Below are 27,895 nucleotides of genomic sequence, written 5' to 3'. Positions count from 1 at the left end.
TGCAAATATGACCCTTTACCCACAATCCACATAGTCGTCACTCATTACGTGTCCTGACACTAGGAGAAGTTACAGAAAATACCAAAATTATAAAAAAAGGAAAACGAGAAGAGGAAAGCGTAAACTCGCCGGCGATTGCCCTGACATCTTCATATTATATTATATAAATCTCACTCTTCTCTTCCACCTTCCAAGTTCTGATAGTACTCTCCTTATCGGAGTTGATTTTCCAGCGAACGCAACTTTGAACTCCGACGGACATTCTAGAGTTTCTTCATCCAAGGTTAGCTACACATTTCTCATTTCCGGCTTCTGCACATCTGTAATAAATAAATAAATGTATATCTGCGCGCATGCTAAGACTTGTTAGGTTAATTTGTTTTTTTTTTTAATTATTGTTTTGATAAATAGAGCTGGTGGCGGCGGAGGCGGAGGTGATTGGATGGGATATGGCGGAGCCACCGTTGTTGCCGTTGAAGGAGAACAAGATAGCCAAAGGAACTTTTGCAGTGGTTGGAATCATGTCTACTCTCGTCATTTATGGCATCTTACAGGTGTGCTGCTTCTGCTGTATCATGATCTTCACAATGTGTGTGTGTGTGTTCGATTAATACAAGCGTAATAAGCACCGCTACAAGAACTAGTATGCGTTATACATCTTGTTTTGATAGGTGAAGCTAATATAACAGTTGATGGGTTTAGGCGTAAAGATTTTAGTGATTGTATGATGCCTAAAAGAAAATGAGGAGAAACAATTAGAAGTTTGATATTTATGTATTTCATACTTGAAAAGAAAAAAAAAGGAAAAGTAACTGCCTTTTGTGATGTTTGTGGAGAAGTGCAGGAAGCTCTAACTGCTTGCATTGAATTTGGTAATGCTAAAGTTTTTTTTTTTGCAGTTTGGGCAAAATAGATTTGGTATTTTAGCTAAAAGAAGTATAGAAATTTCTTGTCTAATGTGCTTTTGGTTTTTTAATACAAGACATTTGAATGAATACTTACCATTCCAAAAAACAAAAAAAAAAAAAAACTAAAACTAAGACATTTGAAGTTATATTTGTAATGTATGGTTCTCTCTAATGATGCTTTCATCTGTTTGGATGGGCTTTTGAGTGATTTGGTGGAGCTTCTTATAACTTCTTCACTCATGACTAGTTTTTAGCTGCTATGATAATTTGACCTCTATGCAACAGAGACAAGTTACTAAAATATTTTGTGTGATATAACAGGATAAGTCTATCATTCAGTCATTCCTATTTAATATTAAGAATTTTTTATTTGAGATTTATTCTGGAATTGTGCAAAAATGTAAATGTAAATGTTTGTTGTATTCAAGATTTCTGCTTAATGGTGTCTCTATAAAAAAAAAAGATTTGTGCTTAAGGTGAGGACCCTAAAAATTTAACAGGGAAAGCTGTAAGATATGAAGATCACCTAGTACAAGCACGGTTATAAAGAACTTTTCTTTTGATGAGGAAGTAATTTTGCAGCAAAGGAGGGGATGGCTCACAATACAAGAAGTATACAAGTGAACACACGTAATAAAATAAAATATAAAAAAGTCCTTCCAAAAAAATAGCCGAATCACATATACATATTAGTAAAGTTTGAGCTGCTTCACTTTATTCATCTGCCTGCATACATTATTTTTGGATTGTATAACATTGTCACCCATTTTTGTTTGCGGAGAAAGTATTTCGTAAAATAAGTGCTTATTTGGTAGGTTAACTAAAATTAAGCTATTGAAATTACCATCTCAAGACATGCAAAGACGTTTCATTGAGGGAGTTTATTCTCTCATCAGATGAATCTATTGATTATGAGACTGGAATTACCAGAGCAAAGTCCGTCCCATGCCTAGATTAAAGTGAAGGCTATTGTAGGTTGATGACTAGCGTAAAAATACTCCAAGTATGATGAATCTTCTGTACTTGGACATAGAAATCTCATCCATTCAACCTCAACTAGTTTGGGGTTAACATAGTTGATTAATTGGTATAGATGTTGTGTATCACTCAGTGGGGCCACATCTTGCAGTAGTGCTGAGTCTCTCAGGCAGTTTACTAATAATATGCACAAATGAGTCAGTAAATCACATGTTCTCAACATAAACAGCATACCCAATGTAATCCCAAAGGTGGGGAGAAAATCACATGTTCTCTCTTACAATTATCTGCTAGGGGAAACTGTCTACACATGTAATAACAATTTTTAGATTTTCCATTAGTTGATAAGAGCTCAAATTTGGTAAAGTCCAGCTGTAAGTTTGAGGCATTATCATATGGCTCATGTTTTGTCTTTTCTGTTCAGCATGATGAAAGTGGGTACTAAAGACCTTTTTATATCTCTGCACAATTTGTTGCTTCCTAGTTGCTTGTCATTTCAACACTAAATAGAGTTTTGCTTGTAATTTAACTAGAGACTCACAGTACCTTGTTAAAAGCAAACTGCTTTGATGACTACTTTAAGATCTAGTTCCTCGATTGACCCTCCTTCCCAAAGGCTTCTTTCTTAAGTGAAAATTTGGTTTAATTTAAAAAGGGAATCCCAGTAGCCAAGCATATGTTCATTTTCTGTCTTCTTTTTTTTTCAATTTCTTTCTGTAGCTTCATCAGTGAAATTGCCTCTTTAACCATCCGCCTATATAGCATATATATATGTTCTGCAGTACTTGACGCTTCTGTCCATTATGTACTGGTAAAACAAAACAGCTTTGCTTCTCGTATTTACAATAATATGTATTTTCTATCTTTAACATGGTGATGGAATTTGTACATGCAGGAAAAGATCATGAGAGTTCCCTACGGACCAAACAAAGAATTTTTTTCGTACTCATTGTTTCTTGTCTTTTGCAATCGGATTACCACCTCTGCGGTCTCTGCCGGAGTTTTACTGGTAGTGGAAAGATTTCTGGCTTTGTTCATCTACTTTCTTTTGTGTATTAAGAGCAGAAGGCTTATATAATACTGCAAATATCTTCTGTTTTCTCTAATCTGATTTACTTGTTATTCCTAGGAATTTGTAAGAACAGTTTGCATTTTGCTCCTTTCATTTTATTCTTTTTAATTTTCAGGCAAGTAAGAAGGCCTTGGATCCAGTAGCTCCACTCTATAAATATGGTGTTGTTTCTATTTCTAACATCCTTACAACTACTTGTCAGTATGAGGTAAACTAAGAACATTTGGAGAAGGAACTGAAAAATGAGTTAAAAGCATTAGAAGATTTATCAACTTGTCATATAACGAAGCACTGGCTATTGTGATGACTTCTTTCTTCAGGCTCTCAAGTACGTTAGCTTTCCTGTTCAAACCCTGGCAAAATGTGCCAAGATGATACCTGTAATGGTAAGTTAAGTTGCTGGATAGATTGCTGTAATTGCTTAGTAACTACTGCATGCAATTCCTCTTGGTCTGGACTTCTCTCATATATACATGAATAAAGCTCTATTGCACGTGTTTGAGTTTTGGTATTGCTATTTTTAGGCTTAGCCAAAGCATTTTGTTTGGAATTAATCACATCCATGATATCATATTGGTGTGCTTTGAAGTTTGAAAATCCTTTTGCATTTTTTAATTCTAGAATTTTACTCATTCTTAATTGAAATCCAACTGTCTGGTTAATAGGTATGTTACTGAAGTTCATTGCAACACTAAAACTATTGGAGTTTGCTAGGTTGTGTGTCATATTAGATATAATAAAGCAAACCAAGAACCCTTTAACCCCCGACACTGGAAAAGTCTGTTTGTATAATTTTCTTCAAGGCATCTGATAATTAGATGTCATCTTGCTTACAATGTTCTTGTGTAGACGGACCATAATATTTAACTGTCCTTTCTAGTTGATGTTGTTTTCTCTTTTCCTTTTGTGCTGATGCAGATCTGGGGTGCTATCATTATGCAAAAGAAGTACCAAGGACAGGACTATCTTTTGGCAGTCCTAGTAACTCTGGGTTGTTCATTATTTATTCTGTATCAGGTATTACTAATATCTTGTTTTGAATTTCCTGTTGGATATTATACAAATTGCTACTTTCTCAAATTATTTCAAGAATTGTTTTCACTTTTCAGAATATATTGATCATGTCAAACATTCATAAATGATGTTTACATTTTCGAAAATATTTCATAAATGATGTGTTTTTAATGTCAACCACGGTATCATCTTTTAATTACTGAATTTGTCTTCTATCATCTTTGAGAACTGCCGAATGATCTCATGCTTTTCCATGTTCATTCAGTACAAAACACAAAAAAACCTTAAAACCAATTTAAGATGATGATGCATCCGTTGACTGTTGATGTTCAAAGCACCTCCTGGTAAATCAGCCTGTCATCCACATGAGATCATGTTATGCCTTCAATTTCAAATTCAAGAAATGATTTCTTTTGTTCAACTTCTCAGTTCTGATTATATCTACCTGCTGCTTAGTCTTTCATATATTTTTTTCTTTTTCTATTTTTTGGCGGCAGGGGACAAGTCAGAAAACTCCATAAAGAATTTCCAGACCCTCAAATGATACTAATTTTCCCCTCCAAATTAACCAAAAAATACAAAGAAGATCATTCTTCGCAAATCTTTCTAAAAGATCTGAACTTGCATCCTGAGTTGAGTATGAGAATTGCTACATTTTAGTTAACGAGGTTGTTGGGAAAATTGAAGTATACATATAGCCAAACTTAAGTTGCACTACTTAATTAGTCTCTGAAGCAGTTGGAAAGTCCAACGATTGGATTGGATACCTAAGTATCAATAAACTCAAGTTTCAGAGCGTATTTTTTTTCCTATTATTGATAAAACTACCCAGAAGGCCCGACCCCTAAGTTTAAACTTTCCTGAAGCTAAACTTCATGCTCCCACTATTGAAAACTGCACAATGGTGCCCCAGTGCTTTCTTTTTTTGTTGAGCATAAGGGTCCTCCAAGTTGAAAATCTCAAAGTCATAGTTTTCTGGCTGTCCAGAAGAGACTTCTAGCAAACATGTTAACGGTTGAGCCCTTGAGTCTTGCATAAGTAACTGAATTTCACCACCAAGGAGTCATGACGTCCAAGTATCCTATCAAAACTATTAACTAGCTGAGACACAAGCACTTTGATATTGCAGCACTCCTGCTATTTGGGCAGTCATTGAGTACAACATCTCTTAAACTATGGTTTCACTAGGTTCTTAGGTGAAACAGTTATTTTCTTGTTTGTGTTTTATGTTACTTGCTCATTTTAATAGTGTCAACAATCAAATGTATTGAAGTTTTCATGTGCATGAGCTACTGTTTCCTTAAATCTAGTCCCAAAAGTTGGTCAATGTGAACTCACATAGAACATGGGTTAATTAGAAGGTATAATGGCCTTGGGGAATTCAACTTTTTTAAGAACTGAAATATCATAGATAATTTGTATTTTTATTTTTTAATTCTAAAATTAAAACATACTTCTTATTTATGACCTCCAACAACACAGAAATATAGCATCCATGTTTAAAGAGCACATGCCATGTCCTCACTGTGGAATGGTTGTAGCTCTAGATGATGGTCAGATTTTTTGGTTCACAGAGATCATTTAACAAAATTTTCTACTCCCTCCGTCCCATTTTATGTGGCACCCTTTCCTTTTTAGTCCGTCCCAAAAAGAATGTTACCTTACTATAATTAGTAATAATTTAACTTTAAAATACCCATTTTACCCTTAATGAAATGATTTTCAACCACACAAATATCTAAGAATTGTTTTAGACCACAAGTTCCAAAATTCTTCCTTTTTTTCTTAAACACCGTGTCAAGTCAAATGGTGCCACAAAAAATGGGACAGTGGGAGTATTTGTTGTTCTTTGCAAGTTGCAAGCAACATCAAAGTTCTTAGGTGTTGTGCTATACCTCCCTACAACTCTACGAGAATGGGTAGTTCTTTGTCTCCATCTTTTAGAATGAATGAAAACTGCCACGAGGCACGAGATTGATTTGGAAAAGCTAAAGTGGATGCTGCGGTTTATCTTGTTAATTGTGTCACCTAAACCATTTGTTGTATATTATTACCAGCAATTGACAAGTTTTCATAGTTTTACTGATTCTCCAAAATAAATATGCTTGCTAAATTCATGTTTTTGTATATTTTTGGAGCGCTAACAATACCCCAACTAGTAGAGAGGACTGGATTAATTTTTTAGAAAGAAGCTCTAGCTTGCAGAATTCGTTAATGATGTGTACTTCCTGTATACTGCTTAATTCCATTTTTCCTGTAAAATTATTACTGAAAGAATTTTTTTCGGATTGGCTGATAGCCATGCTTGTATTTGGCTTGTTAATTTCTGGACTTGCATTAGCTTCTACGATTACTCCACTTGGTAATGCTTTTGCCTTTCTGTGTTTGGTCTAAGGGTGCAGGTGACATCAGTCCCTTCAATAGAGGAAGGGAAAACACAGTCTGGGGAGTTTCTCTGATGATAGGCTATCTTGGGTATGAATTATAACTCTCAGAATCTTCCAGCATTTTTAAACCTTTAGTTGTTGGGTTAACAAAATGCTAAGTTACGGATCTGGATTTGCTAAATGTCAAGATTTGTTTCCTCAAGAAGATTGAATACCCGACCTTGTAGAAAATTGGCTTTCAACTTACCATCTCATAGTGTGAATTTGACTGATATTGTGCATTGAAATTTTACACACTGATCGCTTCTCTTTTACTTGCTCACTGCATCATCTCACTTATTCTGTTATATCACCAAAAGAATGACTGACTGAATCCTTTTCTAAATCATATTTACTGTCGAAAAAATATTTCTGTTTAAAAATTGTATTTGGATCATATTTTTTTACTTATTTCTCATTCTCAAATTTACTCCATGTCTTTCCCTTGTCGATTGGATAATTCTACTTTTCGATGCTGTGGTCCAACCCTCAAAGCCTAATTAATTGGTCAACTGAAGAATTGTGAAAACACCTGAGTGAAATGTAATGGTCAAAATCATGGTTCTCCACCTCCACTGAAGTGCAAATGCAAGAAAGGTTATTTGGTGCATGTCAGAATGAAATTTTTGATGTTAACATAAACTAAATTATTAAAAATATCTTGGTTTTCACGAGTCACATATATATCAAATACTCAAGACAAACACATCTACAAAATTTTACATCAGAAAGAAAATATACTTTTAGCAATTTTTTCATTCTTCAGTTTTGTTCCGTCTTTTCCCTGCCTTTTTTGGGGGACAACTAATATTTCAATGGAAGACTTCTTTTTCTTGAAAGAACGATCGTGCCAATATGCTTCTGATGTTTTGCGCAGGTTATAATTTTGCTTTTTATGTTGTTAAGATAGCTATCTGTTAAAGGAGCAACACCATATATTGTTATTTCCTCCTAGGAAATTGAATGTTTGCACTTTGCTGGTGTCTGCATATTTTTTCTGGGATGTTACAAGCTTTATTAGTCATCTGATCTCGCAGGTTTGATGGCTTCACGAGTACTTTCCAGGACAAACTTTTTAAAGGCTATGATATGGAAATACACAATCAAATATTCTATACAACGGTCTGTTCGTGTCTTCTTAGTTTCACCGGTAAGATCTAATTTTTTGGAATTGGGTAACAAGCCTATGCAACTATTGAATACAGTACCATTTAAAAAAAAGGCCTTCACAACTATTGAGTGTGTATTTGGTGGACATTTGAGAAATTCACTTTACACTTCCAGAAGATAGTTTGCTGAACCATTCCGTTGTTTAGAGTGTCTTCTCACTGAGCATGATATATCCAGTTGACTCTATGTTTTTCATGTGCACCATAGGACGGAAGATTGTGGCTTTTATTTTTAGGTACCTCATTGTGGTTAATGTTTTACCCAAAATCTTTCATGTAATAATGATTTTTAAAGTTTGTCACAGAAAATTTGTCACACATGCTGATTGGTTAGCTTCCAAGCTACAGTAATGTTTGGTTTTGAATGAGTTGTGAATTTACAAAAGATTTCGGGTATTGATATCATTGTTTACACAATATATTTACTATAAAGGATTTATTATGCACTTTTGTTTACATGATTGTGGATTATAAACTCTAGCAGAAACATCCACACACAATGCAGGCTACTGGTTATATCTAATTTTCTGCCTGCTTCCTGCTATTTAGTTATAGTTTTTACCGCAGGTACTACTGGTTATAACTAATGTTGTCACGCTTTATATTACTTGTGATGTTTATCTAGGTTTTATCCAATGACTAGATACTAACTGGATTCTGTTCTCTGTTTTCCATGCAGGTCTAATTTTGCAATGCAATCTTCTCATGGCAATAGATTTTGTATCCCGCCATCATGATTGTTTCTTTGATATTGCTCTGCTTTCAACTGTAAGTTCCCAGTAGAGTTGCTTTGCTTAAACAGTTATCCAGGTTTCACAAGTATCTGTGTTACCAAACCTTGCTGTTCCTGAAAGATGCATGTCAAGAAACCAATTACTTTTTTTTCTTTTGAAATGGAGAAATTGGGAGGACGAACTGATAATGTGTTTCGGTTGCAGGTAGCAACTGCAAGTCAGTTTTTTATTTCTTACACAATCCGCACATTTGGTGCTCTAACATTTGCAACCATAATGACCACAAGACAGGTATTCAGAAATAGTTTGAAAAAAATTGTCTTCTTCCCTCTAAACTAAAACTGTGGCACCTAATTAAATTAAATTAAATTTGTGTAGTTGGTGAGCATTTTACTGTCATGCTTGTGGTTTGGCCATCCTTTGAGCTGGGAGCAATGCATCGGAGCTGTAAGCATCAACGTCGTCTCTCTGTTGGTTTTAATTAAAAAAGAAAAAAACAAAGTATTCTAGTTTGATTTCTTTTTTCAGGTTATCGTGTTTGGATCCCTTTATGCAAGAAGCTTCTTGAAGACAAAAGAGAAGGCTGAAACTAAAGCCCCAGGTGGTTCATAAGGAAAAGTCTATCACAAAATAAGTGAATTGAAAAATATTCATCTCTCTGCAACTTTGAAGCTGCTGGGATAAAGATGTGTAACTAACTAAACAAGGCGTGCTATTTTTGGAATTCCATACGGAAGGCTACTTGCTGGTGCATACAACGGCATAAGCAAGATTTTGACTAGCCTTCCTCAAATCTTTGCAGGTCAAATTACAGCCTCACTAAGCAATAGAAGTTGTATGATCTTTATTCAAACAATTAATTAATTGTGGACTTATATTTCCATGTTTTTTTTTGGGTATTTCAAAAGGATGTAATATAGACAGTGCGGTGTTCTCTTTTCAAGATTTCACAAGTAGAAAAGGTTTGTTCTTACTACTCATTTAATGAAATTTTCTTGTCCAAGTATTTTTAATTATGACTTTTTCTCACTAGAGAATGTTTGCCCTGGGGAATTTTGTTCAATGTTATCTGATTCGCAAGACAATTTTTTACCCTTATTAAAAAAAATAAAAAAATTGCTGTACAAGTTATACTATACTAGTTCATACTATTGGACTTATGCCTGAAGGTACAAATTATGTCTGAGGAAAAAAAAAAGAAACCATAAAACACAGGTTATGCCCTATAAAGCACAGATTTCTATAGATTCATATTATAGTGCACGATAAAAATTAAAAGACAACTCCAGGTGTATATATTACCTTCTATCAGTATTGTAATTCAAGTATTTGAATTTGTTTAGTTATATAATTGTCTCATATAAGAAACTTAAAAAGTAAATATTTATTTATTTATTTATATTATCTTCAACAAGATTCTCCCGATGCATATTATAGGATTAACTAATTTTCCTCGTCTTTATCTTAATATAAATAATTTAATGATAGTGCTCACCGCATTAAACAGTGTGCCACTAGTATGGGGATCTGAGTTTAACTTTGTCAAAAATGAAATACGTATACTTCCATATAGAAAACTCACTTCTACTTACTCATCTCCAATTATCTATCGTGTTTTTTAAAAATAATTATTTCAAATAATTTATTATTTTTAGTAATTATTTTAAAAATTATAAAATAATGACTGATAACATATAAATAAAATAAATATTTAACAAAAATAAGTAAATTAAAATTAAAATTTTTAAAGAAAAAATTCTAATTAATATATTTTAATAGACATATAAAGAAAACATAACAAATACTCCCTCTGTCCCTTTTTAGTTGTCCACTTTAAAAATGACACACAGATTAAGGCAACAATGATTAGCACAGTGAAGTTACAATTTTACCCTTATGACAACTTTTCACTTCAAAATTACAATCACTTCTTTGAATTCAAGTGAAATAAATTGGAGGAAAACAACATACACTTTTAGAAATTTTCAAGAAGTGTAAATAAGGGTATAATAGGAAAAAATTTGTTGTCCTTTCTTGATTTGTCAAAATGGACAACTAAATAGGGACAACTAAAAAGGAAATATGGACAACTAAATAGGGACGGAGGGAGTACTTCCTTCCTATGTTCCTAATTACTTGTCCACTTTTGAATTGACACATCTATTAAGAAAATAATTAATGACATAGCGAGTTTATCATTTTACTTCTATTAATTATGAAGTGAATGAAAAGTTCTACATTTTTCAAAATAATTAGTCATTTAATTGAGGGTATAATAGGTAAAAAGAAATTGTCCTTTCTTGATTTGTCAAAATGGACAAGTAATTAGGGATAACTATAAAAAAAAAGTGGATAAGTAATTAGGGACATGGAGTACTAATTTAAGACAGAAAAAATTATAAGTCAACAACTATTCGGTTTATTTCAGTTTTCTTGGGCAGTTCACACATGCACCGCCCCCTAGGAAGATTATAGTTCTATTTCAAATGCATTAAAGTAAGAGAAAAAATGACATATTACTATATTATAGAAGACTCTAGGAATGACTATCATTGTACCAATAAATTCAAAATGTACTATAAAATACAATAATTAACAACTTAATATATTAAAGAGACATATAAAAAATGGTTAATATTTGAAATTCTGCGTGTGCCACATAAATTAGAACAAACAGAGTAATAAATATTTTTTTCAAAATTATGTTAAAAAAAAGTACTACAAATCACAATAGCTAACAATTTAAAATATTTTTAAAATCATATAAAAATTTCAATAACTTCTCAAATTCCATAATATAACACTTAAATACTACATATTATATATTAATTATACTATACTATAAATGACTTAAATACTCCATATTATCTATTACAATAATTAACAATTATTTGATACTTTAAATTCTATCAATGCCATATAAATTAGGATAAAAAACCTAACATATAATATTTAAATATATTTAAAAATAATATAAGTAATACTATACATTACAATAATTAACAGCTTCATTATTTAAAACTTATATACAAAATTTAATTGACTCTCTAAATTCTATTGGTACTACATAAAATAGATTATATAATAAACATATATTGTTTGAAATTAACGAAAAAGAAACATTAAATTACAATAATTAACAAAATAAATCTCTCGACTCCAACAAATCTATCAATTAATGCCACATAAATTGGGACATGGCAAATAACATATATTATTAAAAAATTAGGTTCAAAATGTACTATAAAATACAATAATTAACAACTTAATATATTAAAGAGACATATAAAAAAGGGTTAATATTTGAAATTCTGCATCTGCCACATAAATTAGAACAATTAGATTAATAAATATTATTTTCAAAATTATGTTAAAAAAAAGTACTACAAATCACAATAGCTAACAATTTAAAATATTTTTAAAATCATATAAAAATTTCAATAACTTCTCAAATTCCATAATATAACACTTAAATACTACATATTATATATTAATTACTATACTATAAATGACTTAAATACTCCATATTATCTATTACAATAATTAACAATTATTTGACACTTTAAATTCTATCAATGCCATATAAATTAGGATAAAAAACCTAACATATAATATTTAAATATATTTAAAAATAATATAAGTAATACTATACATTACAGTAATTAACAGCTTAATTATTTAAAACTTATATAAAAAATTTAATTGACTCTCTAAATTCTATTGGTACCACATAAAATGGATTATATGATAAACATATATTGTTTGAAATTGACGAAAAAGAAACTATAAATTACAATAATTAATAAAAAAAAATAGTTGACGAAATTGACGAAAAACAAATTATAAATTACAATAATTAATAAAATAAATCTCTCGACTCCAACAAATCTATCAATTAATGCCACATAAATTGGGACATGGCAAATAACATATATTATTAAAAAATTAGGTTCAAAATGTACTATAAAATACAATAATTAACAACTTAATATATTAAAGAGACATATAAAAAAGGGTTAATATTTGAAATTATGCATCTGCCACATAAATTAGAACAATTAGATTAATAAATATTATTTTCAAAATTATGTTAAAAAAAGTACTACAAATCACAATAGCTAACAATTTAAAATATTTTTAAAATCATATAAAAATTTCAATAACTTCTCAAATTCCATAATATGACATAAATTAAAATAAAAAAATATATATATTAGGCCCCGTGCTGGCACGGGGTCTTATATCTAGTATTTAAATAAGTATGCAGTATTGACGATTTACTTTTTGTGGTCATTTTATCAGAAAAATAATTAGTTTTATTTTAATTTTTTAAAATAATAAATATTCTAAATCAATAATAATGATTAAAAGTGTTTCGAAGATGATTTAATTACGTTTATAGAGTTTTTCTACCTAAAATGTTGCATAATAAGAGGGAGTACATAATTTTTTATTTTTTATTTTTGGTTTCCCATCCGGTGTTCGGAGTCCACATTGGAGCTCCGACTAAATTCGGATTGCGCACTGCAGGGCCCATTCGGAGTTGTGCTACCAACAAGATTTTCTGCATACCCAGGACTCGAACCCGAGACCTTTGATTAAGGATGAAACACTCCCATTAGTGCACCACAACCCATGTTGGTAGAGGGAGCACATAATAGTTATCCAAAAGGTGTGCTAAAATAAAGTTTTTCCCCCATGGTTTGACTAATAAAGTTGGTAAATAGAGTAAATATTTGAAATAATATTATAACTTAGATACAAATAAGATTAAAGTAGTGATTTTTTTTTCCTATCAGTATACTTTAAAGGGCGTGTAAAGAAAAAAACGATAATTTTTTTTTTTTCTGTTGTCCACGGTATAATTTTGGAATGTCCATCAATATTTGTCAATTTTATAAAATTAATGAATAATTTATTATTTATATCTATTTTATTGTTGCTATTAAATATTATTCATCGTATCAAACAAATTTACAAAGTACCTCCTCCATTTTATATCAGTTGTCCAGTTTTCTCTTTATAAGTTTCTTAAGAAATCATAAATAAAAAGGTTATTAAGAATCCATAATAAAATTTTGTTTACATAATGAAGATTGATTGCTGAGCTTATTTTGGTGCCTTTTCATCTATATAAGTCATATATAATATAAACCCCCAGCTTTCCTATAAAATACTCCCTCAAAAATTCTTCAAGAGAATACACTGCTCTCTATTTTCTCCATATTTCATCTTTCAAATTAGCAAGTGTTGGTGATTTAGAGAGAAAAATGGAAGACATGGCTTCTTTATGGTCTTATCAACAGGTGAATACCTCTTCATTTTCTTGTTTTTCCCAACTTTTCACTTGTTTTATGGTTTTTCTATTTATGTTTTTATTTGTTGTCTTGTACTTTTATTATTATTATTATTTTTCTGAACTATATATTTTTTGGAGGAGTTCCTATCGAAAATAACCTGACGATAAGGTCTGTATACCATTCAAGGAACATCACTTTTATCTTTGCTTGTAGAAACAGTAAATGGAAGTGTTGAGAATTTCTTTTCCACAGTTAATGTTTTTGTGCTTTTAGTCTTGCTATAGTTTTTGTTTGGTAAAAGTGATTGGATATTTTCATCATGACCTTCCTTTCATGCCCTGTTTAAGTTGTCACTTACTCTCCTAATTATACCGTATATATAATAATAACATATTTAGTATAATTAATTAATATCGTAAAATGTAGTTTGGACCGCCTTGTTGACAAAGTGAAATTTCATCATTTTGTAAACTTTTCTCTTGACTTCTTTTTTCCATATCAAATATTGTTGCAGACAGTGGATGAATTGAGACAAAAGCTTTTGTACACTAATGTTGAACTTGAAGAATTGAAGGCAGATAAAAATGATGAAATGAAGAAGAACAAAGAATATGTGAAGCAATTAATCCAAATGTTGAAGATAGTTTGTGAAGAAAGAGATGAAGCAAGAGTTCAAATTCAAAAACTACTCAACAAAATTGATAGTATTGTGATGATAAATTCCACAAAAGCAAATTCAAGCAGTATAACTGATCAGTACTCCAATAGCCTGTCTTCAGAAACATACAATTACCATAATTCATCTCCAAATATCGACTCATTTTTCGATTCAGTTGCTTCCCCTGAATGTTCCAACAATATGGCTTATGATCATAACGTTGACAGTTGTGTTACTCAATTGGCCCCAAAAGTTGAATTGATTATTGAGAATCTTGTAAAGGGGAAAACTTTGCCACAACAAGGGAAACTGTTGCAAGCTGTAGTTGAAACAGGGCCAATTCTGCAGACACTTTTAGTTTCAGGACCAACTTCCTCAATGGCGAAATCCACCTCCGTTCAAGTTTCCATCAAAGGGTGTCAATCTGATTCTTATTTGAGCCATCCTGAAGATTCAACATCATTGCATATTTCTCAACAAATGTTACATTTTGCTAATTTTGAGTCTGGTTTCTGTTTGGAAAATCACAGTTTGATGTCTGCTGGAAAGAGCCAAAGATTGTACTGAAACAAGTTGAAGGATATTCAATACCTTATGCTTCTAATTTCTGTATAAAGTAGACTGCTTGGTGTGAATGGCTATATTGATTTTTAGTAGTAATATAAACATGGAAGAAGACTAAATTTCATTTGGACGTTCCAATTATGGTTTGTTTCACATCAACAATAGAGTTTTCATATTAGACATTTCTAGCTCATATTTCGAAAAGTAAAAGGTGAAAATTACATTCAAAGTATTCAGAGTGTTTGAATTTCATGTTTAAAATATCATGTGTAACTTTCATACTTGAAATGTTTATCAAAATACGTTGCAGCTAGAAAGAAGTTGTAAGAAGTGATAACTGATAGTTTACATGTGTTTTAAATACCTGGACTATTAGATAAGTTTAGGTGCATTTTTGATCGATTGGGCATGAAGATAAACATGGAGATATATTGTCTAATTGAACATCTCCAAGGTAGACATTGAAATTCACCAACTTAATTATAATTGTAGCTCTATTTATATTAAACGATAACTCTATAACTAGCACTTCATATTAATGCCGCTAAAGATTGTTTAATAACTCTAAATATAATAATATTAACTAATTAATTATCATTAAATATTTTTGCGACAATATCACTTATATTATTACAAATATCTCTTTTGTTGTAGCACCGCCTAAAACCCCTACTTGGTGGTTCCTTCTCCCTACTCAATTTAATGTGTGTGTATCCTTTGACCAATGACCATTCTTTGGATGACTTACCCTTCACTGCATGCATTCATCCTCCTACTAAAGGACATGTACTATAGCATGAAAAGTTATTAGGAATGTGGTGGAGTAATAAAAATTCTTTTAAATAATTGAATATTTTAAGTTTGAGTCTCCTAATTAGGTATATAGTCACTTTTATTAGAGAGCGTTTTACCTCTCAAAATAGAATTTTCAATCTAAGTTCAAATTCAATCAAATTTTAATATAACTGATATTAGAAATCGAGATAAAAAAAACAAAAAGAAAATAGCATGACAAGTTGAAAACCAAATAAACCAATTCCTAGCTTTGTTTATAATTATTAGCAGCCTCAGCACTTGATTTTACTGTTCATGCATATCACTCTACCATTTTCTTATCACATCAGTGGATTTCGTGTCAAAACTTCTTGCTTATAGTGCCAAAATTATTAACCATAAGTTTTAAATTAGTCTCAAAAGCACAAAATGATATTTTTTTACCCCGTAATAATTATGCTAAAAGGTATATCTTTTGACTTAATTGATCCTACATTAATTTTGTGGAGTCTCTCTTTAATTCCCTCCACTTTTTACCCTTTATGTTCGGTGGTCTTATGAAAGAAAGTTATTCTAATGGATATGTAAAAGTTATTTTTTTCGTTTTAATTTATTTGTTTTATTTATAAGAAAGTCATCGTCTTTCAAAATTTTGAAAGAAAAAATGAGAAATCTCCGATCACTCTTTCAGACATCACACACATGCTAAATGTGTGATGTCGACACCCAAAATTTGACATCCACTTTAGACTTATAATGTCTCATTTATGAAAGAGTTCTAACATTGACATTGAGAATATGTGATTCTACTAAATTCCAAAGATAAAACACCTACACATACATGTTGCACACAACATGAAGCAAGAAATAAAAAATCCTTGGACCCACATACAATGCACATAGACAACCTACAACTTGCAACTTAGGACGTTAGATGAGTACAAAATGTGCATGTGCTATTAGATAGTGCAGTCGTTCGATCGAATTTAGTAACTTTAATATAATTAAATAATTAAAATTTAAATCATGACTTTATCTTTTATTTTTTGATAATTTTCTTTTACATCGTTGCACGTATAACTTCACATAAAAGTGAGACTTTTTCCAACCTACGCAATCGAAGTTAGTAACCTATACAGACATTATGCTAAAATGTATAGATAATGTAAAAAGGTGTTTATATTATCGATATATATAAATTAAAATAATTTGTTTACACATGACTTTGTACCAAACTCCCATTACCCCATGTGCTGAAGTACCGGACAATGTAGCTTTCTTAATTAGAACTCCTTAATCCACCAATTATGACAGCAACCTGCCCTTTAATTATGCAATTAGCCTTTTATCCCTTTAATTAGTCTCACTAGTAATATAATTAAGTGAACAGGTAAAGCGGTTAGTCGAACTAGTATTAGTAAAGTTGTTTTCTTTATTTTTTATCAATAAATTATCATATCTGGTTTATAATGAAAATACCCTTTGGAATGTGATTCTTTCTCTAACTCTACAAACGCAAGGATACTTTATGGATCAAACTATCTTTTTTAATAATGAAATGTAATTTCGATTTGTTGATTCATGGAAATTCAGTGATTTTATGTATTCCAAACATGATTTCCCTAACCTCTAATTAAAGGGTAAGGAATGTTACTAGCATGTTATGCGACATTTTCATAAACAAGCAAGTGATTTTATTAATACAAAATAAATTAGAAAAATACTTTTATTAGATAATTTTATCAAGTTCATTTAGAAAAATTTACTCGGGTCAGTGTTATAGGAAGCAAAAAACAAAAAATTAAAGAACAAAAAAATATTTTTTGTCACATGTTTAAACCACAAGAGTAAAAGATATTTCGATACATTTTACATATAAATATATATCTTTAGTTTAAAATTATGCAATTAAATTTTTTTACTATTTATTTTCTTAAACTTTGTACCGAGAATAAAAGTTCCTGAACCACTAAAGTCTTGTGTTTATTTTCCCAAACAGTTACTTCGATTGGCTCAAAAAGAAGAAAAAATGAACACTTCATTTTTACGATTCTGTTTGACAAATGACTTGTTTTATATTTATAGGAGTAATTTTATGAAGCAGACATTTAGTCACATAGACTAGAAGTAGGGTTAGGCACCATGTGTGACTCATCCCGTTGATACTACTAGCTAGTTATACTATACTCTTACGGGTCGACTAATTAGGAATAAGTTATTCTGTGATATGTTATTTTAAAATAAATTATTTCATATATATGATATGAGATACTTTATTTCATCACTATGGTATACTGGTGATAAATAATTCAAGAACTATCTATTATATCTCTACTCAAATACAGAATAAAATAATTCTACATTTTATTACATAATTATTATACATTATATCTCACGACTCATTCTTCCTTGTCTTCTACACTTATTACTTTGTACATGTTGAATTGTAGATAATATAAAAGTAATGTCCTAAAATCTAGGTTGCGTACTTGTTGAACTGTTGTCAAAACTTAGAACAATTAACTGAATTAAGACACAACAACTTAATTAAAAACTATATATTAATAAACGTATGATGCGGTCTATGCCATTTGGTTATCCATGTTGAGGATTGCTAGATACATTGCATGTTGATGAACTGATAGTTAATACATAAATTAAGCAGTTTTAATTTATCCTAATGGATTTTTTTTTAAAAATGCAAACATCTTTGACCGTTTCTTAGCCAATCATGGGCGATCTTAGAAACACAAAAGAAACAATTTATTCAAAACAGTTATATATTAACCATACACAAATATAAAAGAAACAATTCATTCAAACGTGAAAAAATTGACAACAATTCATTCAAAACGAAAAATAGTTAGAATGGCTGACATTACAGTACTTTCGATCACTGACTTTACTATGAATAAAGCTTCAAAATTCACTATTTTGCCCTAGAAGGAAGAGAGGTGACATTTTTAGTCGGACAAACAATTATCATAGACACTCATATACACGAGATCAATAAAATAAATGTCCTCACCTCGGGAATTTTTGCTTTCATAAGTAAATTATAAATAAATATTGATAAAAACATATGTAAGATCTTTAAAATTATTTATAAAAATAATATATTGTGCATGTATAATAATAAATTATATGTATATAATTTATCGGTTCGATTAAGTTATTTCTTCTGATTTTTCCGAACAAATCTATAACCAAACTAAATATTATTGATTTTTAAAAATCTAAAACCAAATACAATAAATTCAAATAAAATCGATTTGATTCGATTTGGATCGATTTTTATCCAAACCGTGAACACCTCTATGTTTCAGTACAATATTTAATGTTGGATTTACGAGAATAAGACAAACTTTGGACGTAACAAATGATGCAATCATTACGAAATCTAACGGCGCAGAATTTAAATTATATGGGTTTGTTAATGATGCTGGTATTAGATTAGTGATAATTCCAATCTGAATTATAATTAATTACTTAAAATACTCCTAGTTTAACGTGATGATAGAGAAAATCGAAATAGCTTTGTTGGGAATAAATAAAGTTAGACATGTTCTCTGTTTTTTCATTTGGTCAAATACCTCATCCATGTGCATTGTCATTGTCACAAATTTGTTGTATCCTTTAATTGAATTTTAATTTATATAAATCATTGTAATGAGTTCATCAAAGTTCTATTTGAGATCATCAAATGCATAAAACTTGGATTTATGTTCATCAAATACATACCATGATTCTTTGACATTAACCACAAAATACTCCTTCTGTTTTATATTAATTAGCTTGACCTTTATTGATCTTACATATTTCTTAAGAAGGCTTTAATCAAAAGTATATTTTACTAAATTAAAGATAACTTTGAAACTCTAGATTTGGATCGGTTAGTAAGTGCCACCAAAATATAATGGAGCCAAAAATGTTTCCACCCACAAGCATAAGGTATAGTCATACAAAAGTCCAATATATTTGACAAATTAAAATACATAGTTTTTCTTTTCCTATTTGCCTCCATACACCTCCAAACTCTCTAGTGTCTATTACCATCAATTTTTGGAGTGGACAGTTCAATAGAAAATTCAGTGTCTTTCCATTAGAAAAATGGGTCAACTCCATAGGCAAACCTAAAAGACGCATTTGCACAAGTAGTCTTTTTTTGTAGGACACTATTTATATTATATGGTAATAGAAAAAGAAAGAAAAATTGATGAACCGTTAGTCCTACACATGATACATGTATACATAATACATAGATAAATAATCTACAGTTTACACTATGCTTAAAAGACCCTACTGTTGAGACTTAACAAATGACCCAACATACACATTTCCAATTATAATTGCAACTTATTACTAACGTTATATGAGTATGTTGACACATTTCGTGAATATAGTAACGGATGAACTCCATGTTTCGAAATCATGTACTATATATTATAACCAACGATTCAAAAATATTGGAGACCTAAAACTAAAGTTTATTTAAAGGGTCTTAAACTTTTAAAAAAAAGATTATATTCAGTAACTTGAATATCATGTTAATTGATGTTTGATATGAAATTTCTAGAAATAATTTTAAAAACAAACAATTAATTCTCAAAGCAAAATATGAAGAAAAACAATTCTTTTGTGATATGCTAATAAAATAAAAAAATATTTTTAATATTATAAACAAATTGAATACTAATTGACTTATAATTACACAAACACGACTCTTTAGACTACAAATTTTAAGTATTATTTTTTAAAATAAATTTCTTATATCAAATAAATTGCGACGGACGAAATACCAAAGTTGTTATGCGTGAAATAGGTAAAGTCGTTACTCGTTAGGATACGCTTTAAAGTAAAATTGCTTCTGCTTTTATGGACCATTGCTTCGATGGGCTAAAAAAACAACTTCTTTTCCGATCAAAGAAACAGTATTAAAAGAAGGAACTTTCAAATGTAGTGTCTTATGACTTATTAGACTAGGATGTAGGTTAGACACTTAGCCATGTGTGACTCCATGCCTACTTATTTACCGCTCTTTTCGTACTTTTTTAATTGTCATGTTTTTCAAAAGTCAATTTAGTGAAACATGCTTGAGGTTGAAATAATACTAATAGCCTTTATAAGATTATTATTGAAAAGTCATTTTAAGCTCAAATATAATCAAACTAGTAGAAAATGAAAATAAATATATATCACGAAGTTCAAATATGACTAAAGTTTAATCATATATATAGGCCGCCTTTAAATATTCATATTGAGGTTAGGCTTTTTTTTGCAATGCCAATCTTTTTAGGTAGGGCTATTTGTCAAGCAGATAATTTCACTTAATGATTTGACTTATTGGATATTGGTTTTGAAATTTACTAATCTGCTAGCCAATCAATAAGATATCGGCTGATTGGATAATGAATTAGCAATTATCGAATGATGTATTGGCTAACCCTTACCTTTTTTTAGAAAACCAAGACAAGTGGGCTATTAAAATATTCTAATTAATATTTTATTAATAAGAATAAATAAATACGTATATGATGCGTGTGTACGTGATTTTTTTAATCCAGGTATAGAGCTACTAGATACATTGCACGGAGATGAAATTAATATAAACAGCTTTGTCCTTTAATGAAACATTTTCTTAATTAAAAAAATTCATATTATTAAAAATAATATAAAAACACCTTGAATTGTTTGTCTTCTTCTTAGCCAAATAAAACAATTGAAACCACAAGCAAACAACATAGAAAATTTCCGAGGATTGTTTTGTTTGAAGATAATTAGACAGTGATTAATTAGTTATGCTGAAATTAATTATCTTGATATTAAATTTGATTATTTTGTATTAAATATAATATACATCACATAATTTTTTTTTAAAAGTTATTTGTTTAGAAAAATATTAACTACCTTCTTTAGTAGAAAAAAGAGTGCGAGAGATCTCAATTTTATTTTGAAATCACTAATATTTTACCCTCCTTCTAATATAAAGGATAACTAGCGTCCTGATATTACCATTACAAGGGAGTACTATTAATTAGCAATTCCGATATAACTTATCATAATATTTTATTGCATAACTATTTATGCTTGTCCAACAATCAAACAATCCCTAAAACATTGTTTGGTAGCTAGTAAACAAATAACATATTCATATAAATTTTGTATAAGTAATTATACGACGTTTGGTTTGCAATTTTAGGAACTTGTATAAGTAATATATATATATATATACACTACATGTATAAGCTATGAGAATGTTGATATGTATTAATTATCTTATGTGATGTAAAAAATAAAATAACTAATATTTATATAATTTAAGATGTATATTATTCTAACCAACTACCAAACGAGAAGTGTTAATGCTCCAACTGTTGATGATAGTGCAACGTCTCATACACAAGCCATGTACCTACAGTATTAAAGATTGGATTAGGAGGATAATAAGACAAGATTAGAGAAATCTAAGGGCAGTAGAATTATGATTAGTTAATTAATAATGGCGGTGTTATTAATTAGATTATTCCAATATGGAATATAAGTGTAACGTGATGATATGGAAAATATAATGAGTAGGGAAACTGCTTGTCGGGGATAAACAAATTAATTTTCCTCCTTTCATGTTCATTGTCTTTGTCACTACTAGGTCTTATCCTTAATTATTAATTAAAAACACAAAACAATTGTAATGTTCATCAGGTTCTATTGGTGGTGACTGGTGATCAATGCATAAACTTGGATTTTTGTATTGATTATATATTCACCACCACAATGTAAGCGGAGCCACCTTAGACGAAAGGTAGTCAGATGCATACCATTTTTCGATAAAATAATGTGATGTATAAAAATTAATATTATGTAAAATTAGGGTTTAAGTTTAACTTACACGATAAAAGTCATCATCTCAAAGGAAAGAGATTGCCCGGATATCACTCATTTCATTAACTTTTTCTTCAAACATCCCATCACGTATTTAGGGCTGAACATTTGGTGCGTAGACAAATCTAATTTAGGGGTCAATATTGGGTGAGATGAATCTTACTTTGATATCATGTAAAATTAGGTCATGTGTCTAATGCACATCCCAAATTAAAGTTAGCTCAAAGGGAGAAAGATGGTTCACGTTTTATAAAGAGATCATTCATCTCATTAATCACCTATATACGTGGAACTTTTTCATTCTTCAACATTCCACCTCACGCCTAGAGTTGACATCTGATGCGTGGATAAATTCAATTTAAGAGCAACACCGAGTAAGATGAATCTTACTTTAATTTAAGGATTCAAAAACTATATCAAAGGAAGGAAGATTTCCCAAATTTATAAAATTATAAATAAAAAAAATAATTTTAATTTATCTCTTTTGTCAATGGTGTAATATAACCGGAGTGCTCACAGCTTAAAACCGTGTGCCAGTTGTATTGGGATATGACAAAACTTTGTCAAAAATAAAATATATGATTAGAAAATACACACCATATAAAAGTCAACAACAATTGGATTTATTTCAGTTTCTTGGGCAGTTCACACATTTTTTTCTCTATAAAAGTTTTTTTTTTAATATAGTCTTTTTAGTTTTAAGAATATTTCGTTTTTAAGTTTCCTTTTATCTCTTTGTTAAACCTCGCTTTATACTAAGAATAGTAATATTGTATTTAATTTGAGGTATTAATTTTTTTAAAATTATTTTATCTCATTAGTTATATAGAAATAATAAAAATACTATCTCATATAAAAGATGAAATGAGATATCTTATCAATATCTCTACTTATCTCATTCTTCATATTGAACGATCCTTAATTAATTGGGGAGCAATTAAGATTTTGAAAAAAAGTAACGAATATTCTTCATTTCATTTTAATTGTTACCTCCAAATAATTCACTTTAAAATTTAAAACTCAAGTTGAAAATTGTTTCCAATCCACATGAAAAAATCCACTATTTATTTTTAAAATATTAAATCAAAAAAAATAAAGAAGCTAAAAAGAGAAATAGCATTATTATAGCAGCGATGGTAGATCAAAAGTTCCATTTTTGCATCCAGAGTTATTTACCTTGATAAATAACATTTAATTCATATCCATATTTAAATTATGGAACACGTTTTATCTTTAAACCTTAATACTCACTTCATTTTGATTTATTCGATTCTTATATTAAAAAAGTATTTTTTTTATTTGTCCATTTTAATAAATTAAGAAATATTTATTATTTTCATCAAATAATATCCTTCATTAAATACCTACATAAGCATAATTAGTAAGCTTAATATTTTTAAAGAGCGTTGTAAGTGAGTCACGCTAAATAAAATGAAAATAGTAATATTCACCTAGAAAGGGAAAAAGCGTCTTTTTTTTTTAATTCTAAACTCGAAATAATGACATTCATGTTAAAAGAAATATGTGCTTAAGTTTACACATCTTAAAGAATTTGTAGACAAATTAAACCATTTTAGTAAGAAAAAAAAAAAAAACGTATAAAATATATTGACTGTGTAAAAAAGATTTTGCAGTGCCAACGCATATATTTGAGGTTTCAGTTTTTTAAGGTAAGAAGAGGCAAAGGGCCCTAAAAGAGTGGAACCTAATTTTCTGCAAGAACAAAAAACACAACTTATTGCCCAACCACTAGCAACGTTTCATCATGAAAATTATGACATTTGAATTTTTAAAACTATTTTTAATATAAAAAATGATATTTAGAAAAAATCTTAATGTAGTTGGTTGACTATATGAATTTTAAATTTATTGATAAGGATTCAATTTCTTACCTTACAAATAGAAAATTAAGATTTTAACTTTATGTGTTTCGAATTTTATAATGACGATTTTAAGTGATAATAAATTGTGTTCTAAATTTAATAGCTATATATATATATATATAGCTATAATAATAATACAAAATCTACTTGCTTCGGCCGAACTTCACTTGCGGTCTGCAGGCTACTAGATCCACCCCTACTTATAATCGTCTCCTCTATTTCCCCTTTTCCTACCCCCAAACTAGAAAGAAGAAGAAAGATTTAGAATTTAGAGTTGTGCTTGACTATAAATACAAAAAATTTAATATTATTTTCAGAATTCAACTCAGGAAAAAGTGAAAAATATTGTGACCAAATGACCACAAGGGAGGGAAAATTATAAAGAGAAATGGAGTTTTTTTTTAAAGTAGTACTATAATTTTAATGGAAATTCAATAAGATTCTATAATTAACTTTTGTTACCATAATAGAGCTTATTTTGTCCTTTTTTGGGTTCCTTTCTTTTATATAAATCTTCACAACCCCACCACTCCTAAAAACTCCCTCCTTCTTTCCCCTCACAAATTCTTCTCAAATATTTCATTTCTCTCTATTTTCCATATTTCAAGTAATTGTTAGAGAAAAATGGAAGAAATGGCTTCTTTATGGTCTTACCAAGAGGTGAATTAAATACTTCTTCATTTTTTATGTAGGTCTCTATTGTTCAAGAATCTATAGACAAATTTCAAGAATTAATTTTCTTTAATATAATGGTGAATCATATGCTTTCTACTTACTTCTTTTGTTTAAAATTTAAAAATTTGCATCACACTTGTTCATGCCTAAAGAACTTTTTGTGTCAATTTTTCGGAAATAACTTGTCTATCTTTACAATGTAAAGATAAGGTCTGCGTAGACTCTACGGTTCCCATAATTCTCTTTTAACTTGATTCAATTTTTGCAGACAATTGATGAAATGAGACAGAAACTTGTTTACACTAGTCTTGAACTAGAAAAGATGAAAGTTCAAATGAGTGAAGAAATGATGAAGAACAAAGAGTATGTGAAGCAATTAATCCAATTCTTGAAAATGGTTTGTCAAGAAAGAGATGAAGCAAAAGATCAACTTCATAAACTACTCAACAAATTTGATAGTAATCCTCCTATTGTGATGATGAAGTCAACAAAAGCAAATTCAAGTATAACTGATCAATCCAACAGCTTGTCTGAAGCATACAATTATCAGTCACACTATTCATCCCCTGTCGAATCGTTTTTCGACACAGTTTCATCTCCTGAATTGGAATTTTCCAATAGAAACATAGCTGATTCAAATCCAGTAGCTTATGACAATTGTGTTACTCAATTGTCCCCAAAAGTTGACAAGGCCTCATTGGTTATTGAAAGTTTTGTTAAGGGGAAAACTTTGCCTCAACAAGGGAAACTTTTGCAGTCTGTTCTTGAAGCAGGGCCACTTCTACAAACACTTTTAGTTTCAGGACAACTTCCTCAATGGCGAAATCCTCCTCAGCTTACGCCATTTAATATTCCATCAATTTCCTTTAAAGGGTGTGTATCTGATGTCTCAAATCAGAATCTTGGTGCAAGTTTGAGCTATCCTGCTTCAACATCTCAACCTTATTTTGACATGTCATGTGGATCTTCACAAATGGTGTCTACATCTATGTTAAATTTTGCTAATTCTGATTCTGGTTCCTGTTTGGAAAATCAGAGGTTGACATCTTTTGGTCCAAATATGAACAGTTTTGTCTGCCTGGGAAAGAGACAAAGGTTGCATTAATTAAGACAAGTTGAAATTTATGTTGCTCGGACTCTTTAATAATCTAGAGGGGTGCATGTCGGATTCTCTAAAAGTAGTGTCTTTTTGGAGGATGTGACACGGGTGCAGTAACATTTTTGGAGAGTCTGAGCAAGATAGGTGGAAAGATGGATGCCTATATTTCAAAATTTTGTACAAAGCATTTTTTCCGGGCGTTGTAAATGGAACATATTGATTGAGTTTGACAGCATTAGCTTTTGATGAATTTCATATCTCCTTTGGCTTTTCCCTTAAAGTTTTCTTTACATTATTCAATGAACAGTAATAATATGAATTTTGAATTTGGATTATGGTTCTTGATATTGATATGTTACTCAAAAGAGTTATAACTTTGTCCATAAGTGTGAAAAAAGAGCAAAACCCTCCATTTGGACTCTTGTAATGTAGACTGACTTATCATTTTTTAAAACTGTTCTGACAGCAAAATGTTGGATTATACTATTTATCCAGGAAGCAGCCTGCCAGAAGAAAGCATCTTGGTTGTTGCATATATAATGACAAACATAAAAAATTATCAATATCTAGAATCTTTGGTATAATGAAAAGATTAAAGATACCAAAAGGCGATAGAATTTGATCAATCCTATTTTCTGTCGTTAAGATGGAGAACTGAAGCAAGAATTCTCTTTCTTCATTGTCTGGGAAAGGTAGAAACTTTATGACCTCTACTTAAATGAACTCGTCCGAAAGTTAAATTCTTGGATTCATCAGTAACCTTGCTTGTCTATATTGATCTTACTTTGATATAACCGTCAACCATACATGTCCTCAACAGTTTTTCTAAACTTAGTATTCTCTCCAATTACTAAGGTCCTAAACTAAGTAACTTGTCTTAAAAGGCCTATCAATTCAATTCTTAGAAGTCTTTCCTGTTGAAATTCAGAATAGCATGTCTAGTCCAGACTCCACTCCAGGCATTGGACCTTTGCATTGGGATCCGCTACTGATTGTCTCAGTAGGGATAGTTTGTTTTATCTTTCTGCTATTCAGTTACTTCAAGATTATACAGACGCGTTGCTGTGGATTTCTATCTGTGCATTTCTACAGAAATCCAATTCAAAGGCATCAACTAAACGATCATATTCTTGAAGATCATGATTCACAGCTCCAAAGTCGTGGTTTAGACTCCTATATTATGCATTCACTACCAATCACTCAGTTCAAGAAGAACGACGAACAAACTACCAGACCAAATAACTCAGATTGTGCAGTTTGCTTAGGTGAATTTCAAGAAGGTGAATGGCTGAAACACTTACCTTATTGCTCTCATGTCTTTCATGTTGCATGCATTGACACTTGGTTTCAGATTCATTCAAGCTGCCCACTATGCAGATCAAATGTGTTTAGTGTCAAAATGCAGCAAGGACATTCCATTACTATGAACACATTACTGGAAACTCTGAGAAGGGAAGATTTCAATCGTGAACGATCAGTTCACAACGAGGATATCCGGTCACAGATATTACAGAATCATTCTTTCTAGAGTTGTAGAAGGAAGTCCTGACTAGTGGTTTTTTCATCTCCAATTGTGTCTAACAATTACTTGGTATGTCTCTCAATCACTACAATGTATGTACTAAGTGCTTCAGAGTTAGCTCTCTTCTGGTAGAGAGCTTCTTGAACAAGGAGGATTTGGATGGATATCATACTGTTGGATTAACAAAGACAAGCCCGCGTGCACGAGAAGATGTTGATAAGGGACTAGTAATTCTTATAA

General features: G+C 30.4%; 4 protein-coding genes across 4 annotated transcripts; all 4 read left to right on the top strand.

Annotated features, from left to right (window-relative positions):
* Positions 1-89: 89 nt before the first annotated feature.
* Positions 90-9,315, top strand: LOC102587029 (UDP-galactose/UDP-glucose transporter 5B). The gene is made up of 12 exons (XM_006363309.2): positions 90-283; positions 412-554; positions 2,782-2,895; positions 3,074-3,166; positions 3,279-3,344; positions 3,877-3,975; positions 6,368-6,447; positions 7,436-7,548; positions 8,247-8,335; positions 8,506-8,592; positions 8,680-8,748; positions 8,830-9,315. Exons 2-12 carry the CDS (start codon positions 450-452, stop codon positions 8,911-8,913), a joined length of 999 nt encoding a protein of 332 aa, XP_006363371.1. The 5' UTR covers positions 90-283; positions 412-449; the 3' UTR covers positions 8,914-9,315.
* A 4,070-nt stretch (positions 9,316-13,385) lies between these two features.
* LOC102595625 (uncharacterized) lies at positions 13,386-14,953 on the top strand. The gene is made up of 2 exons (XM_015303398.1): positions 13,386-13,607; positions 14,116-14,953. Exons 1-2 carry the CDS (start codon positions 13,572-13,574, stop codon positions 14,824-14,826), a joined length of 747 nt encoding a protein of 248 aa, XP_015158884.1. The 5' UTR covers positions 13,386-13,571; the 3' UTR covers positions 14,827-14,953.
* Positions 14,954-24,910: 9,957 nt separating this feature from the next.
* Positions 24,911-26,413, top strand: LOC102595295 (uncharacterized). Its single transcript, XM_006363333.2, has 2 exons — positions 24,911-25,019; positions 25,303-26,413. Exons 1-2 carry the CDS (start codon positions 24,984-24,986, stop codon positions 26,137-26,139), a joined length of 873 nt encoding a protein of 290 aa, XP_006363395.1. The 5' UTR covers positions 24,911-24,983; the 3' UTR covers positions 26,140-26,413.
* Positions 26,414-26,764: 351 nt separating this feature from the next.
* Positions 26,765-27,857, top strand: LOC102594960 (RING-H2 finger protein ATL66-like). Its single transcript, XM_006363332.2, has one exon. It carries the CDS (start codon positions 27,068-27,070, stop codon positions 27,659-27,661), a length of 594 nt encoding a protein of 197 aa, XP_006363394.1. The 5' UTR covers positions 26,765-27,067; the 3' UTR covers positions 27,662-27,857.
* Positions 27,858-27,895: the final 38 nt, after the last annotated feature.

The sequence above is a fragment of the Solanum tuberosum genome, unplaced genomic scaffold (genome assembly GCF_000226075.1).
Source record: "Solanum tuberosum cultivar DM 1-3 516 R44 unplaced genomic scaffold, SolTub_3.0 scf00433, whole genome shotgun sequence".
In the NCBI taxonomy this organism is placed as follows: Eukaryota; Viridiplantae; Streptophyta; class Magnoliopsida; order Solanales; family Solanaceae; genus Solanum; species Solanum tuberosum.
The sequence above is the reverse complement of the archived record's forward strand: the minus strand, read 5'-3'. Positions and strand labels throughout refer to the sequence as shown.

Coding starts and splice junctions, on each gene's coding strand:
- LOC102587029 (XM_006363309.2), top strand. CDS start 450: ATGGCGGAGCCACCGTTGTTGCCGTTGAAGGAGAACAAGATAGCCAAA. Junction 555..2,781: donor TCATTTATGGCATCTTACAG/GTGTGCTGCTTC, acceptor TTGTACATGCAG/GAAAAGATCATGAGAGTTCC. Junction 3,345..3,876: donor CCAAGATGATACCTGTAATG/GTAAGTTAAGTT, acceptor GTGCTGATGCAG/ATCTGGGGTGCTATCATTAT.
- LOC102595625 (XM_015303398.1), top strand. CDS start 13,572: ATGGAAGACATGGCTTCTTTATGGTCTTATCAACAG. Junction 13,608..14,115: donor CTTTATGGTCTTATCAACAG/GTGAATACCTCT, acceptor ATATTGTTGCAG/ACAGTGGATGAATTGAGACA.
- LOC102595295 (XM_006363333.2), top strand. CDS start 24,984: ATGGAAGAAATGGCTTCTTTATGGTCTTACCAAGAG. Junction 25,020..25,302: donor CTTTATGGTCTTACCAAGAG/GTGAATTAAATA, acceptor CAATTTTTGCAG/ACAATTGATGAAATGAGACA.
- LOC102594960 (XM_006363332.2), top strand. CDS start 27,068: ATGTCTAGTCCAGACTCCACTCCAGGCATTGGACCTTTGCATTGGGAT.